Source organism: Nesoenas mayeri (assembly GCF_963082525.1).
Source record: "Nesoenas mayeri genome assembly, chromosome: 4".
Taxonomy (NCBI): Eukaryota; Metazoa; Chordata; class Aves; order Columbiformes; family Columbidae; genus Nesoenas; species Nesoenas mayeri.
In genome coordinates this window covers 30,690,390-30,707,638 of record NC_137540.1, presented here as the reverse complement: position 1 = coordinate 30,707,638, position 17,249 = coordinate 30,690,390, and the positions used below count along the sequence as shown (strand labels likewise).

Genomic DNA, 17,249 nt, shown 5'->3' with positions numbered 1-17,249 from the left:
TGATCTACAGAGGTCCCTTCAACCTCAACCATTCTGTAATTCTGTGAAAAAGGAGTGAAGGTTCTTGGCTGCAAATAAATTAGATTAAATAATCACTAAGTGTATTGTCTTTAATTGCTTACTAGCTCAAATAATTTTTTTTTTTGTAACTTCAGTGAAGCTCCTGGATGTCTTATATTTTGCATATTCATTGTGGAAAGCCCAAAGCTTCCATTACGCAGCACAGCTTTTGGTGAGGATTGTGTACTTGGGGGTAGCATTCTAGAATGACAGAGCCATCTCTTGCATGATGCAAAAAAACCCCAGCAAACAGAAATCTGCAGTGACACTAAGATTTTTAAGGTTGCTGTCTAAAATACTGCATTCTGCATATACTTTTGTTTTCTCACCATTAGCTGAAATGGAAAATTTTAAGTTAAAGTATTCTATCCAAAAAAGGAAACAGGAATATTTACTTAAGTCTAGGCAAGATGAAGGCTTTGAATTGCTGTTCATGTGGGCTGAACAATTGACCAACTCTAGCTCTTTCTCTAAGGGCAGAAGGATATTATCAGCCCACTGTGCTGCCTACAGCCTATGGAACTTTCTGCCTGTTCTCTCTCCCTGTGTGTGTTTAACCACCGGTAGGCAGAACTGGCACAGCAGGGAATGATTTTGTAGTGCTTCCTACATATAAAAAAACTAATCATAGTTAAGATGCACCTACTTATGGGGAAACACTTGTGAACAGTTACTGAGGGAGGAGGGAGCCTTTTTAAAAGGCATTGTCTTGCCCTGCTGGAAGAGCTCTGGCTGTTGCAGTGATGCTTGTGATCCTTTCCCCCTACTTTACTTTGATTAGATAACTGTGATCTCTGGAACATCTAATGCAATCTTAACTCTAAAATACATGGAAGTATTTTGTAGTGTGTTGGGAGGTGAGGGGGGTGGGGGTGGGGGTGTATATATATAGACCAGGAGTCAGGCTCTCTTGCTAAGAGGTTGAAATTTCAGTGAGCAAAGTCTAAAAGTACTTCTGGGGCAAACAATGAAGAAGTTGGTACAGGGAGACCTTGTTCATGCTGCTGCTTTGGTTTCCTCTTGCTGCCTTGAAGCCCGTTTCTGTGAATTGTTCACCTAAGCTGAAGGAAAGTCTGACCTGTAAGCATTGTTTCTGTGTTTTACTGGGCCTCTGCTCAATTTAGTAGCTGCATCCTATTACTGTAGGAACTGGTACAGTTTCTGCAGTTCATGAATGTGAGAGAACCTGCCTTTCATAGAGCTGATATGTGTCAAGAAAGTGAGATGTTTGATATGGCTGTCCTTTGTCCCTGATGGACCAAACAGTCACTTCAGCTGTAAATCAAGAAGTGCCTCTTCTAGGAGCCATATTCCAAGGTATGTATAGCATGTATAGTCTCCTAGCATATATTAATGACCCCAGTAGTTGCTACCATTGCTTGCCTAATGATGAGGTAATAGAAACATGCAAGCAGGTGTGATGATTTAATCTAGATTACATCACATTTGGCCGAAGTACCATTTCTTTACTAGAGGTAGCTTTCCTGTACTTAGAAATAACCATTTAAGACCGTATGTCTGTATAAATTGTAAAACTCTGTATCTCCAGGAACTGACCTGCTGGATTAGTGTCATGGGATGGTTTGGATTGGAATGAACCTTTAAAGATCATGTAGTCCAACTCTCCTGCCATATCCAGGTTGCTTAAAGCCTCATCCAACCTGACCTTGAACACCTCTAGTGATGAGGCATCCACAACTTCTGTAATGCTGGAACAGGTTTCCCAGAGAAGTTCAGGTAGATGACATCTGTAACTTTTTTCGTTTGTCAACTGATGCAAACACTCCACCATAGAAATTTACCAAATTAATTAGACATGATTTGCCCTTGATGTCTCTAATCAGCTCCCTGTCTGCCTTGTGTTTTGGTATTTCTTCCAGGAGGATGTGTTTCATGATCTTGCTGGGCACAGAGGCAAGACCGACTGGTTGGTTGTTCTCAGGGTCCTCCTTCTTACCCATTTTAAAAATGAGTCCATGTTTCTCTTTTTCCAGTCGCTGGGGATTTGCCTGACTGCCATGACTTTTCAAATATGATTGACAATGGCTTGGCAACTACATCAGCCAATTCCCTCAGGACTCTGGGAATACATCTCACTGGGTCCCATGGATTTCAGTATGTTCAGGTTCCTCAGGTGGTCTTGAACCTGATCTTCGCGTGTAATGAGAGGCACTTCATTCCATAGTCCCTGCCTTGAGGTTCAGGGGCTTGAGAGATGTGAGAAGAGAAATTACTATTGCAAACTATGGCAGAAAAATGGGTGAGTACCTCAGCCTTCTCCATATCGGTTGTCACTAGTTTTCATGTCTTACTTATCAAGGGGGTTATGTTTTCTTTCATCTTCCTTTTCTAGCCAGCATTCCTGTAGAAGCCCTTATTATTTGTATCCCATGCCAAATTCAGTTCCAACTGTGCCTTAGCTTTCCTGATTGCATCCCTATACATCTGGGCAGCATCCCTGTATTCTTCCCAGGATATGTCCCTTGTTTGACTGCCTATGCACTTCCTTCTTACACTTCAGTTTGATCTTCATTACCCATGTTTGTCTCCTGCCTTCCTTGCCTGATATCTTACACGTGGGAATCAAGAGCTCTTGCGCTCTAAGAAGAGTGTCTTTAAAGCCCTGTTCAGCTGCTTTGTCCCTGAGAGCAGTTTCCTAGAGGGTCCCATTCATTAATTCCTTAAAAAACTGAAAGTTTGTTCTCCGAAAATTCTTTGTGTAGCCCATATCCATCAAGGCTTTGAATTCCGTCAGAACATGACCACTGCAGCTCAGGCTGCCACCAATCTTGACATCCCTAATTAGTTCGTCTGTGGTGGTAGGCAACAGGTCTAGTAATGCTTCTCCCGTGGTTGCACTGTCACCTGGATTAAGACATTATCCTCAGTGCACTCCAAGAAATCTCCTGGACTGCTGACAGTTTGTGTCATTTTTCTGGCAGATGTCAGGGTGGTTGAAGTCCCTCAGCAGGATCAGAGCCTGTGAGTGCGATGCCTCGTGTAGCTGGAGTTAGAACTCTTCATCAACAAGCTCCCCTGGGTTGGGCAGCCTCAAGTAAACATCAACCATGAGGTTTCCTTTGTTGGCCTGCCTCCTGATTTTTACCCATGAGCTCTCAACTTGTTCATTGCTGTTTTTCAAAGGCAGCTCTGTGGACTCAGTCCATCTTTTTTACATAGAGGGCAACTGCCTGCTCCTCTTTCCTTGCCTGTCCCTTCTGAACAGTTTCTGGCTGTTGATTGCAGCACTCCAGTTGTGTGGTCCTTCCCACCGTGTTTCAATGATAGTGATTAGATCATACCATTCCAGCTCCTCCTGTGTACTACCTACGCTGTGTGTGTTGGTATAGAGACACTTCAGCTGGGTCATTGACTGTCACCTTTCTAGACCAATGCATCCTAATGTCTTTGAGCTATTTCACAGCTGTTTCCCTTTTGGTTTTTAATGTATCAGCTGTCTCTGGCTTTTCTCTGTTGCTCAAAACTCCATCACCTTCCCCCACAACTTGTCTGCTGCTTTCTCCTGCTGTCAAAACTCTTGTTTCTGTCTATGCAGTTGGAGAGCACTGTTCTAGTTCCCTTTATATATATATATATATATTTTTTATTTTTTATTTTTTTTTTCTTTTCAGCATACCGGGGCCTGGCGTTGCTTTTGTAAGCTTCTTTTCATCTACTTCATGCTACTGTGGTCAACTAACTTGTCTCTTGCTCTGTTTGTCCCCAACAAAGAACAAAACCAACATGCTGGTTTGTTGGGAATAAAACCGCTGTCTGGAGTAATGGGAAACTGGGATGCCCTGAACATGTGGACTAGGAAACATAAAATAATGGGAAGTGCTTGGAGCTGGCATTGACTTACCAGGACTTTGGCTAGAGATGTTAAATATACTCTTAACTGGAACAACAAAACGATCCTTTTCAACTCATGTCACTGGCACGTGTTCCTGTACTGTCATTTCTTGTGCCAACCGGAGCATGTAATGTCATCGCATGATGAACTGGAATGGGCGAGTTATCATTTTTCTAATCTGCCTTTTTGCCTGACTGAACACTTGCAGCAACCCAAAGCAGGGTGGGCAATACAGCGCTGGGGACAGTGATTCTGCCAGCCTGGTTGGTCTAGGTGAAACTGTAGCCTGTGACAGTGCTTCTTTTGCTGTGGGGACTAGTTTTATAATTCTTTTTTAATTGAAAGGGGGAATAAAGGCTGTGTGTTCTTCTGCTCTCTACCTTGAAGTGTTGTCTGTTCTCATCCTACTAAAGATGTTCCTTATTGCCCTGTAGTTTGGTGTTTGGACCCTTGATTTTCCCCTTCAAGCTAAGCACTGTTCTGCACAGTCCATTTGACCCAGGGATGTTGAGACTAGCTGGATGTAATTTTTCAGCTTAGTGAGGTCCTTAGCCTTTGCCTCAGACAAAGCAACTCTCAGCCTGGAATAGTCCACTCGTCCATCTGAGCAATAGAAGCCTGTAAAGCAGCTGTGGTAATGCAGATCTTTGAAGTCTTCAGAAATAAACTGTTTGCAGATACTTTAGTTGCTGGAAATCCAGTGTTCTGCAACTTTTCTTTATGTGTCCTACCTGCACTCATGGGGTCTTCTATTGTATTTCTCCCTGAGTTCCCTTAGGGTTTAATTGCTCACCCTGCCATTATTCTTCCTCTTTGCTGCTTCTGCATGCTTTTCCTTTTCTTTTCTTTCTCTGTCTCTTCTACCAAATGTATTCCTGTCCTTCTGTCCTAGAACTGCCACCTGGTTATCATCTCTTCTTACCAGTAAACCACCTGCAGTACTTCCAGATATTCCTGGTTATGGCCTCTAACCTACCCTGATTCTGAACTAAGTTTTTCTGTGTGCTTAGCCTCTCTGCTCCATAATCCTATCTAGATTCAGCTTTGATGGCTTTCACTGTAGAGGGCCAGTCAAGAGCATAGGACCCGCTCCTCTCCTTTTTTCCAACTCCTCGTAGCTGAGCTGGCAGTGGCATTTGAGACCATGAATGTCATCAGGTTAAATAGTGATACTCAAACCTGTAGAGCTGTGTGCAGCCCCTGTAGTATTACGACCCCTCTTGCTTTCACCTTGCAGTTCTGTTGGCTGGTGGATATAAACTTTTACTCATGCAGCCAAGATCCAAGACTGCTCAGCGATTAAAGTTAATCAGTGATCTGTTATGAGGTTAGTTTTATTATCTGTATCTTGTATATTCGATCTTAGTGGTTTGATTTACACGTAGAAGTACTTGAGGGAGAAGATGCATTCAGCATTGGCTGAAAACAATTAATAGTTAGGATTCCAGGGTGTTGTCTAGGTGTTTTCAGAATGTGGGGGTAAATGAGCACATTCTGTTTATTGTCTAGTATAACTTGGAAACATCCTGTGTGGAACTAGTACTGAGGTATATGTGTGTGTGTTCCTGGCACATAATGAGAGACTGGCCAGCTTTAAAGGTTTCCTTTAGGGAGTTGGAAGGTAGTGCATATGTTGTGGGTCAAAAGGAGGGCTTTTTCTTAAGCTGTTTTCTCTGTACCTTGATATTTTGGGAGTAAGTAGACACAGCTACAGTAATATGGTTTGGAAAGGACCTTTGGAGGTCATGTCCTAGAAGGTAAAGTTGAAAAGGGAGGAGGAAAGGAGATATACTGAAGCTAGGATAGCTGGAAGGGACCATGAGCACAAGGCAGTGGGACACAGGGATAAAAGAACTGGTGGAGAGAGAGGAGACAATGGTAGAGCTGTGAGGAACTGAATATTCTGGAAATGTAACTAAAAGCGGTAGGCAGCGTTAAGTACAGATACTTCTGGAAGGTTCACTCAACAGTCAAAGGCTTGGATGTACCTTTTTTTGTACTTAATGTGCATCCTATTTAAAAACAACTGTGAACTTTTCCATCAGCATTCCTGTAAATGTACTCAAAGTTTGTGGATGTTGAGCCTAGACAAACAGCAACAGAAATACTCCAGCTTTTGATTGTGACTAATATTGGAGCAGCCAAATTGATTTTATTTTTTCATTTTTTATTTTTTTTTTAAATTCTCATTCTATTTACTTTATATTTCTGTCTTTCAATCAAAATGTTTTCCTTTGGTGGCCTTCTGAGGCAATGTGAAGGAGGAAGGGCTAAGTATTTGGGTGATGATTTGTCTGTAGACAAACTCCCTCACCCCCCTCCCCCTTTTTTTTTTTTTTCCTTTTAGTAAGCCTTACTTCTCCCTTGTTGCTGTATAGCTGCTGGGGAAGGTATTGCCATACCTTGCTGTTGAAGATGTGAAGGCTGAAACTGCCAAAAGCAAAAATGTTTGTTCTTGGTGGGTTTATTATTTGACAGCCAAATGAGGTAGTGTTGGTTAGCTTCACAGTTCAAAATCCCTATGCCAGGAGGCTGTAGGCCAGGAGTTTCATTTTAGCATTCATACTGCTGTAGCAAGTTGGCGGTAATCTGTAATGAATAGTTGTTGTAGTTCATGCTCTGTGCAGTACTGTAGCTTTTTTTTATTTGGTGGGAAGAATGTGGCCTTTCTTATTTCTAGTACTGATCTGGGTCTAATGGCAGTGTAATTAAATAAACCATTTCAGATGGTATGTGGAGGTCAGAAACTGATCTATTTTGTCAGTTGCAGTGAGGGTAAAAATATAATTTTGTACCAAGCACAGTCTAGAGCTTGTTCGAGAGTAAAGCTTACAGGACTTTGATGGCCATATACAATATGAAGATTCAACTATAAGAAGGGCTTCTTTACACCATTAGTACAAAATGGTCTGTAGGAAGGCAAGGATAGCCAAGTAATGGTATTGCTAGATTAAGGGCTCTGCCTGCAGTACAGGAAAATAACATCCCCAGTGTCCCCACTGTCTGGAAGAAACAAACCAGCATATCAAAATAAGCTAATCAACAGGGTTCCAGGAGTGAATTTGTGTGTATGCTACCCTTATGCTTGCCTGTTAACAGTAGTCTCTTGATAGGAGCTATTGCCACATTTCTTTTCCAGGCTGCTCAGAAATAATCCTCTAAAATCAGTGTGTAGTGTTTGAAATCCAAAATAGCTACGATTAGCTAGAATGGCTTATTCTGTTGTGTTTCATTAAAAAGGGAATGCTTTGCTCAAACAGGAGATATATCTTGACATTTTTGCATCTTCCTGGTGCATTGAAAAGGAAATTTAGAGAGACACACTGTGTCTAGATCTCAAACACCCTGTGGTTAGAAGAGACTTTGCGTTGGGCTGAAGTGTTAAAGATTTTGAACAAGCAAGAGAACATTCAATTAAAAGCTACCTGTGGTTTGCTGGGTATAAAAGTACAGCTGCATTACACTGATAGGCTAAACATCAAGTGCTGGATCTCTTTTGTTAATTCATGCTGATGACAACATTGCTCACTTGGATACCTTTTTGTAAGATTATGTGCTGAAAAAAGTATGGAGAGGGTAGAACCAAATAGCCAATAGAGGAAATATAAGATTGCCTTTGTGACCTGAATTTACTTCCTTTATTCATCTGCATCCTAATACAGTCTTTATTTATATGGTTGGTTTCTCCTCCCAAGATGCTACTGCATTGATTTCACAGGGTAGATCTGTCTAGGTCTGAATAAGGGACCTGTCTGCAGGATCATACCCTTGGCTATTGGGAGGAGCTGTATGGAGAGTAGGATGAGTGATTGCAGAGACAGGAAAGGTAAGTCTCACGGTTACAGCAATTGAGTTCTGACAGGGTCTTCTCAACCTAGTTTGGCCACTTCAGGTGCATGTTCCACAGGCAGTCACTAATTCAGGGCGTTTGCAGGCAACCAACTTCAGCACTGTTAGTAAATTTTTAGTGTATTATTTCCCTAGGTTTTTAAAAACTAAGAACCTGACACAGAAATAGCATGTTTTAAGCCATGCCATAATTGTTCATGGTTCATTAGCATGACTGAACAGGTTAGATACGCTGCATAATCCTTTGTCATTTTAGCCTGGAGAGGAGCTGAAAGGAGTACTGTGTTGTCATCTTCTGTGTGTGCCAGCAGAAGTAGCAGAGGAGCGCTCTTGTTTGCTTTGCACAGGACTGAAGAATTAAAAGACTTGAAAAATCTGTTATTCTGTTTTAGCCTTGAGCTCAGGCAGTTGCAGGTCCCTTTGACATCTCTATACCTGCTATCTCTCGTTTTTCAAAATCACCTTTTTTGTAGCCTAACCTGCCTCAGCTTTGCTTCACATGATAGTCCAAACTTCCAGTTATTCCTTTCTACTGGTCGTTCTTCCTGGACTTTTTATCTGAGCTATCTTTTCCCCTGCCATGTCATCTTCTTCAGTTCTTTCCCCTAGCTCCTTGTCTCAAGGTTTTTGCCATGTGAGTCCTTCACTGTCTTCTCACCCAGCCTGTACCGTTTCATTGTGTTCTACCACCTGCTTTCTCTTGATAGACAGTTCCTGGTTCCCTCTTTTAGGGTCCTGCTTTTACCCTAATGCCTTTTGTGACAAATGGCTTCCCTCTCCTCCAGTATATGGATTCTCTAGCATTCATCTAGCATGGTCCAAGAGAACAGAGACAGGATATACTGAACATGTCTTTCCATACTTATTCCATACTTACTTTCTGTACTGCCTTCTGTGTTTAAAAAATGGGCAAAAAGTCCTGTTCACCACCTTCTGCTGGAGTGTGCTTGACTGGCTTGTGAGGCTGGCTCGGAGTCAAACCTGTCTGTGAGTAAGATCTCAATGGGGGTGGTAGCATATATAGCACAGATGGTATCTTCAGAAGTGTTCTTAACAAGCTTCTCTGAGCACGTGCTAGATGGTTTTTTTTTCTTTCCCCATTTTGGTGTCTTTGTCTTGGCATAGGGAAAAAAACAACCACCAAACAAAAAACCTCCTAGGAAAATCCCAATCTGCCTATTTGAATCTTCTTTCAAAAATGTGGAACAACTGCACCTTCTTGGCAAAGCATAAAATAAGTCAATTTACTTCATTAAAGCACCAGACTTCGGGAAAAATTCAGCTTGGGACAAGCAGGTGGCATCATACCCTGTAAGGTGAAATATACGAAATTTAGCAATGTTAAAAGCATATCAAGTCAGAATTGTATAAGAAAAGAGATTTGAATAAATAATACTAACAGTTAAAATTTTAATTTTGAAAAAAGTTTAGTTCAGCCTTTTGCTGATTAAAGTGATATGTGTAATATAATACTGGTAATTACTTTTGTTCTGGCTTGGGTTATGTTTTTTCTTGGAGAATCCTGTCTGCGAAGTGGTTTTTGTACCCTTAGTGACAAAAAGTATTTGCAAGTGTTTGTCTTGACTCCTTCAGTCCCACTGTATCTCAACAGACATGGTTACATGAACAACCATAAATATCTGCTGCTCTTCATTATTTATCTCCTTGACATTGAGTCTCTGTACCTCTGAACGCTGTCCTGGTATTCACACTTGTGCCAAGTGTGTAATTGTTGCTCTGAAATTGTGATATGTTCTGCTTATTTTGCACAACATTTGTGAAAATGGAGAACTGGAACCCTTTTTGTTAGACCTCCAACCTTGCTATGGATGTTGTTTTCCAGTTCTGTAGAAAATGCCTTGATCTAGAGAGGGGGTGGCCTGAATTGCATTGTTATTACATTGTTTCTGATCAAAAGAGTTTAGAGGTGAAATAGTGCTTTCCTTTTTTATAAGCTTTTCTAGATGGTAATTTACTGTATCAATGCCTTCCTATGCATTCTGAGTATTTTTATGTACTTGAATTTTTATGTGTTCATAGGCTTAGTAGAAAAAAGAAATACCAATGAGAATAATAGCTTCTGAACATCCAGACTGCAGGGTACCAGGTTACACATCTTACCTTATTTGTTACACTTCTTGAAGGCGATCTGGTATGCTGTGGTTATGATTTTGTGCACAAGTGATGAGCTGGAGTATTACTGATTTACAGAGGCAGAGTGACTGGGGATATTCAGCAGGAAAAGGAAGAGGAATGGTAACAAGCAGCAGTAGTGGTAGTAAAGGCAGGAGCAGGTTCCACAGCAGATTTCCCACTGTGAGGCAGTGAACGTACAGCTTCCCAGCTGGCTGTCAGCAGGAACCCAGAACTGAGTATTGCAAGAGATTTGGGGTGCATGTTTATCATGCAAAGTCATGTGATCTTACTATATCTTAACTTGCCAACTTAACCTTACTCTGGAGAACATCCTTTGCTGCAGTGCTTAACAAGAAAAAAAAAAAAAAAAAAAAAAAGGAGGGAAAAAAGAGAGGGGAAAAAAAAAGGCAGAAGCAAAAATAAAATTGTGCGATGTGTGTTTATGCCTACATCATGCCGAGGAGACACTTAACAGTAAATAATCTCTGTATCCCTGAGGTGAGATACTGTTTCTGCTTTCCCTGCACAGTGCTGCTGCAGCACGGAGCTGATCCAAACATTCGGAACACTGATGGGAAATCTGCGCTGGATCTGGCAGACCCTTCAGCAAAAGCTGTACTCACGGGTAAGAGGCATACATCTCTCAGTAGCATTACCTGTAGTTGATTTTGTGTGCATAAGTTTAGCATTGTTAGAGCCTTCTACCTTTTTGGATTTTCTGTTGTGTAAGAGCACTTTAAAACTGTCTTTTACCAGATTTCATATTGATGTAACTGTCATTCGTTTGCTATGCTGCTATAGGTTTGCTTATTCTACTTATGCTAATGCTATGATTTTTCTGTTATTATATTATTCATTGTTCACTGCGTTTCTGTGTTTTGTTTTGTTTTTCTTTTTAATTGCTACCAAATATACAGATCGAACAGGAGCCCCAAACCCCTGCAAAAAAAAATAAAAAAAATATAAAAAAAAAAAAAAAAAAAAATCAGGTCGATTATTTTAAGACCTTCACTGTTGAGCAAGCAAGGACATTTGTATAACTACAGAAGTACCTGTGATCTGAAAGATGACCTGGTAATGATTGCAGAGATCAATAGTTACGTTATATTTTGCTGCAGATTCACATGCTACCCTTTCCTTCCTCTTTCTTGTTAGTCATTTTATGTAAAACTCTTTCTTGCCCACCATTCTTTTCTTTTTTAGGGTCATTAGCTGATGAACCGTATGTTTCATGAAAATATTCTACAGATACAACTTTGGGTTTACACAGCTTTTATTTTAAAAAAAAAAAAATAAGTAAATTAACTGTTGTAGCATACCAGTAAGCATTAAAAGTATAATATAATAGCCTGTCAAATCTGTATTGAGAAGTACATGGTCCTCTGTGCTGATTTTGACATCTAGGAAATAATGTTTAGAACAAAGTAATCTTGGATTTAAAAATATATATAATTAGATTTATAGAAAGGGTTTCAGCAGTTGAGGTTCATTTGAAGAAATAGCTATTTTTCTCCTTTGCCTTTATTTCCAATATTCTCTCTCTTTTTATTGACAGCTTAATTTATAGGTTATGTGCTATGCAACACCCATATTCTTTCTTCAGATTATGTTCAGAGCACACCAGCTCCCTTCACTTCGTCAGAAACATTTCCTCATCATCTTTTTCCAGTGTGCTGACTGCTCTACATAATTATCTACAGCTCTGCAGTGATTTGAGAGTGCCTTTGGAACAATGCACTTTAAATACATATGATTTTGTTTAATTACTCAGTGTCAAATTTAAACACGTTCCTACAGTAATGTTAGCTGTGCTAGGCACATTAATCTGACTTTCGGCTGTTAATGGGTACAGTTGTACAGATGCTGAGGCTGGAAAGGGCACTAGGGAATCAAGGTACCAGAAAGGTGTTAATGGGGTTCCAGGCTGGGAGCAGGTCTTCAGGCTGCACCCTAAGGTCAGTTTCAGAGGATAACAGGAGACTTGTGAAGTCACCATCACAGACCTTCCTCTCTGCTTCACTGGGTTCTCGGGGCACTAGATCTCCACCTTGTGCTTTGGGTGACAGAGAGGGCAATGTGTCACAGCAAACCAGTGGAGGCAGATTAGAAGCAGCCTGCTGAGAGTGTCCTGCCAAGTGCAGCAAGTGCCCTGTGTCCCTGGCCTCACTCTAATGCCTCTCACATGAGCACCCATTGAGTGGAAGCTTCTGCAGCTGGTGGATGTTACCACGTTGCGCATATAAACATGCATGCACAGAGCCCCTTCGGCTGCTATTTGTTTTATTGTTCATAACAAGAGGTAGTGTTTGTATGTGCTTATTCCTCCCAGCAATAAAATCAGCTTTTGGTGTTATCAGCTTTGTCCTCAAGGTGGCTCTTGGCTACGCTGGGCTCTCTCTGTGCTGTGCACCTGAGCTCCAAGCTGTGTAAACAGGGTTTGATTCAGGCTTTAGCTGCTGTATGATTCAGAATAACTGAAAAAGCTGACACTAGATGCCATTTAAATGGAAGCTTTCTATTAAAAGCTTAATTTTTTTGGATGCTGCCCTGCTTTCTAGTATCACTGTTAGGCTGCTGCTTTCTCGTGCGTTTTCCATGTGTTGTTACCTTCAGGTCTTGCTTCATCCCTCTGAAGAAAGGGGCTTAAGGGATTTCTTAGGATCTATCTGGCTTGGGATAATCTTTAGCTACAGCAATGCTTTGCAATTAGGTGCATCAGGACTTAAAGGTATTATTGGATTAAGGATGAGTAGGATGTATTAACTTAATTTGCAGTATTTAATGTTGAATGCTGGGATTTTAGAAACACCCATATTTAGAGCTTTTAAAACCGGAATGATTCTGAAAAAACAACCTATAGTTGTTGCTGTATTTGCATCTCTAGATGGCACGCATGTCAAGGCTGATCTCATGATATCATTTTGGATTCCTTTTTCTATCAGTGTCTATGGCCATAATAGACTTTTCCACATTGCTGCTGTTGGAGAACAAGGTTCCTCATACTACTTTTTTGACCAAGTGTTTGCATAAGTTCATGCACTGATGTTAATCACTTTGCAAATGAACTGCAATTGTAGTCTTTGACCTCCAACTTAGAAAAAGTGAACAGAACACTTGTTGGCAATTGATTCAGTTTTTTTAATTTGACAAAGAATTCTCTATGTGTTTTAAAAGCAACTTTCTTACTGTGTAAAAAGCGTTTCTGGTGTTCTGGCAGCAAATGCGGAATCCACAGTAATTTGTTCTTTTCTGTCTGCCAGTCTAGAATAATGTATAGCGTCTTTTTCTCCTGAATTACAGAAAGATATATCATGCAGTACTTTCTTGCATTACTTCCAGCCATTTCTTGCAACGTCTTCTTAAACAGTGTGTTTTATAAAGGATACATAATACAAATGAAAGGCTAATATTTTTATGGAAATAGACTTTGGAAATTTCTTTGTAGGTTAAAGTGAATTTTATAGGAATTAAACACCCAGCTCCACCTTCTTTAAAAAAGCATGTATATAAAATTAGGGAATCTGCTTTTTACCACTTAAACAGGAGAGCGGTCTTTTTTTTTTTCCCCATTTTGCAAGATAAGCAGCACTCGTGTGAGCCAAACTCTTCATGACCAAGGGGGTGAATATTTTTTTTTCCTTCTTCCTTAGCATTCCTTGCTGTTCCTGAATCTGGTTGTCAGGAAAAGGTTGTAATTCTTTTTTTCTCTAGGCCGAAGTGGTAGTACAGACTCCAAAAACATATTGCATCTAAACCACAGAGCTGTTACACACATCAGATTAATATCCTAGTTAATTTTATTTTAGTTTAATTGCCTTGGGGGGTGTGGTTTCTGAGATGGGGACTCATCTTTATTGCCGTACATAGCACTGTGGGACTCCCATCCAGAAAAGGGCCTTTGGGAGCTTTTGCAGTCATATTAGTCTTCATTATTCTCCTACCCTGCTTATTGCCTATTTAAACATTAATATCCTTTTATATCTTTCCTCCACAGCATATGAAGAGCCAACAATATTGTTAATGATTTCTGTGAATGATTTGTTTTGATTTTTCATACAGTGATGCCTTTTTGGCAATTGCCCATATTATCTGCTATTTGGAAATGCTTTCTTTATGTGAATGGTCATTCTTTATACTTGAGCAGTTTCCAAAGCTGTTAGCAAGACTGAAGGCACTTTGGTTAGATAATGTCCTTGACAGCTCCATGCCACAGTTTTGCAAAATTGGTGTTGGTTGGTTTCAAGGATTACTTGCTTGAAACAGGTCAAAATGAAAAAAAGTTTGGAAACTGCTGCATCTTCAGACTGAAGTAAGATTTTTGGGGTATGAAATAACATCTTGTTTGTTACTAGAATCAATTTTCAAAGCTAAACAAGACTCTGATCTTTCCACTTAATATGGAAATAATGTCTTTTACAAACAAAGTGCTTGGGTCCTATTGAACATTTCTCACTTCTGTGTTTTGGATGTGAAGGACAGCTTGATGATTGAAGGTTCCAGAAGTGTTAATGAGGATTCATGTTTTCATCTGTTATGTCAACTTTTTGATTAAAATGGGGAGAGCATAGTCCATTTATTGAAATATATTTGCACAATTTTTTTAAAGTGAACTGCCATCTAGGCATAATTTACCTGCAAGGAAGGGAAAAATCTGATATTTCACTACAAAAAGTTTGCTGAAGTTTAGAGAATGAAGAATGGGTCCTAGGTACAATTCATCCATTTCAAAATTAGCAGGAAGAGAATAAATTACTTTACTTTGGGTTATTTTTAGTGTGGCACCTTTACAACTTGACCATCTCAGATCCCAGACTCTTTCCTTCTGGGTTGGTGGTTTTTCCTTTCAGGTACTCTTAGGATTTTGAAGGCATTCTGGGTAGACATCAGCACTTCATTTTTGGGTGGTACCAACCTCCTCCCCACTTCCTTTTCTTGATCTAATACTTATATAGTGTACTCCAAAATCAGATCATTTGGACAAGGTGTAGCTTCTGTCTTCCAGATATTGTATAATCAGCATTAGTATAAAAGGAGTTTTAACGGTAAGGAGGGCAGATGCTGCTAGAATGGTTTGGACCATTTATCTGGGTCATTGTCCTTTCTGACAGTGCCACTGGGTTCTGCTGCCTTAGAGAGAAGTGCGAGAAACCCAGCAGCTGAGGAATATCCTTGCCTTGCAGAAACTCCCACCTGATTTCATGTAGGCTGTTGGTATATGTCCTGAAGCAGGAGGTCTGAAGAGCCTTCCCCAGCACTTGTTTGTGCTTTGAGTATTGCAGGAGGAGGAGGGTGGGGCTGGTTGTGTTTGTTTGGTTTTGTTTTGTTTGTGATTCTTATTGGTTTAGCACCCAGGTATGTCTGCTCTCTTTTTTTTTTTTTACCAAGGCCTTCTCAGGGGAAAGCAAGACATCTGCTCTAGTTCACTGGTATTAGTCTCACGTGGTGCTTTTACGTTTGGAGTCTGTGGGGGTACTTTACATCTACTCTCTGGAGAACTGTAAAGAGTACCAGTTTTCCTTCAGGAATGCCAGGGCATTGCTCATCCAGCCTTTGGAAAGACGTGGGCAAAATGTACTTGTGGCACAGACCTAATGTGAAGTCTGTCTTTTGGATGGCCCTCATCTAGGAGCTCTAACTATACAAATGTGTAAGTCTTGTCTCAAGTTCTTAACGAATATTATAATTGTGGCTATCTTGTTATATTTGTAAATACATAATTTAAAAAAAATCTTATTTAAAGTGTGGTATAGTTCTCACTTTCCTCTTTGAAGGAAATGTGTTGATTGCTTGGGAGGTTGGGAAGGAAATGCTTTCCTTTCTCAGTTCTGGCATGGTCACATTTCAGTTTCATTTCACATTTCCTTGTTTTCACATTGAGAGGAAAGAGGAAGAAACAGTCCTCCTTTGTCCTAGATGCCATGCCATTCTTTGTGTGCGCTTTTGTTATGTTGCCACCTCAGGGAAAGCAGTCCTTGTTCTTTAGACTGTCTGTATACGAAGTATCACTTTGGTGAAAATGAAGTTTCACTTCAGTGACCCTACCAGTGTCACTGAGTCTCTTTCCACTTGCCAGCACTGCATTTTTCTTTCAAGATAGAATATCTTGAGTTGAACACAGTGCTCTGGTATAACATCCAGTTGACTTCCGTAGTGATGATTTAATAGCTTTCTTGGTGTTTTTTTTATGCCAGGTTTTTTTTTCAGGTTAAGTTTGTTTTTTATTACCTCTGTGTTTACAGAAGAGCTAGGAGTTTTATGGGAGCCTCCAAAGGAATTCTGAATTCTTAAGTTTGTGGCTTAGGTTCTAGTATAATTTCAGATGATGTATATTACATATGCAGTGCTTATTGTTTTAGTTTGGCAGTTCTCCTTTTGTCTACCCATTTTATTGCCCATTCCTTCAGTTTGTCGTAGTTTGTTCTAATTTCTTCAGTTTTCTCTGATAGCTGGATGATTTAGATGTTTCATTCAATGCAGTAGATTATTTAACAAAAGTTCCAGTGTGTTTTAGCACAAAGTAAACAAGTTATTCCTGCTTTTAAGTGTCTAATCCTTGAAACTACTGATTCTGATTCCATGACTACAAAATTTCATTAATCTCTTACTGGAGGACTTGTGCAAGGATTTATGTGAGCCAGTATGTGGTTCTACTGCGTAAATTTTCTGTTTCCATACCTTAATGTGCTTGGATTTTGTCCTACTGTAACTTTAGCTCTTGATGCTCTTGTTTTGTAGGGCTTAGTTTTAGGATAATGAGCACTTCTCCTCTCCTTCCTCCTGCTCCCTGTTTTAGACATGAATGCTATCATCCTCATCTTCTGTTTCTTGTTGTGTTGTATCTTGAAATAGCTTATTTGGAACGTGGCTGGTTAGATCAGACTGCGTCCTCCTTGTTTGTATCCTCTATTTAGGCAAGGAGTTAAAATCCTGTACTCTACTGTGGAGACCTTCAAAGAAGAAGGGGTCATGTGGGAGTCAAGACTCGTGCTTTTATGAAAAGCATGGGTTTGATTTACACCCTCCCTTTTGCCAGATTTTTCAGTCTCTCAGCTTTCCTTTTTACCATGATACCCATTTAGGAATATTTAGTAACAGCTCTTTGAATGGAGTCAAACTCTTAACTTGTCAAAGGAACAAATTATCCCTTCAAAGCTTTCACGAAGCACCTAACTGCAGTATTTCAGCTCTCTTGATTCTCGACTCTGCTATTATATAGAGTTTTGGATGCTTTGAAAGCTTTCAGAAACCTTATGTACACAAATTTATTTAGTTGATACTACACACTGAACTTAAAAAGAAAAGCTTCTTTTGACTTTGATGTTGTTAAAGACTTCTTGTTATTCAAATGGAC

The 17,249-nt window shown here is 40.1% G+C and overlaps 1 protein-coding gene across 7 annotated transcripts in view; it reads left to right on the top strand.

Moving 5' to 3' along the window:
- The window catches only part of TNKS (tankyrase), a 140,291-nt gene that overhangs the window by 22,598 nt on the left and 100,444 nt on the right, over positions 1-17,249 (top strand). For 6 of the 7 annotated variants that reach the window (XM_080343278.1, XM_080343276.1, XM_080343279.1 and 3 more), the window contains exon 3: positions 10,428-10,523. In XM_080343278.1, the coding sequence (XP_080199404.1) occupies positions 10,428-10,523 (96 nt within the window). Of the gene's footprint in view, positions 1-2,269; positions 2,321-10,427; positions 10,524-17,249 lie in introns of those variants that run through there. The other variant, XM_080343281.1, reaches the window with a different exon arrangement.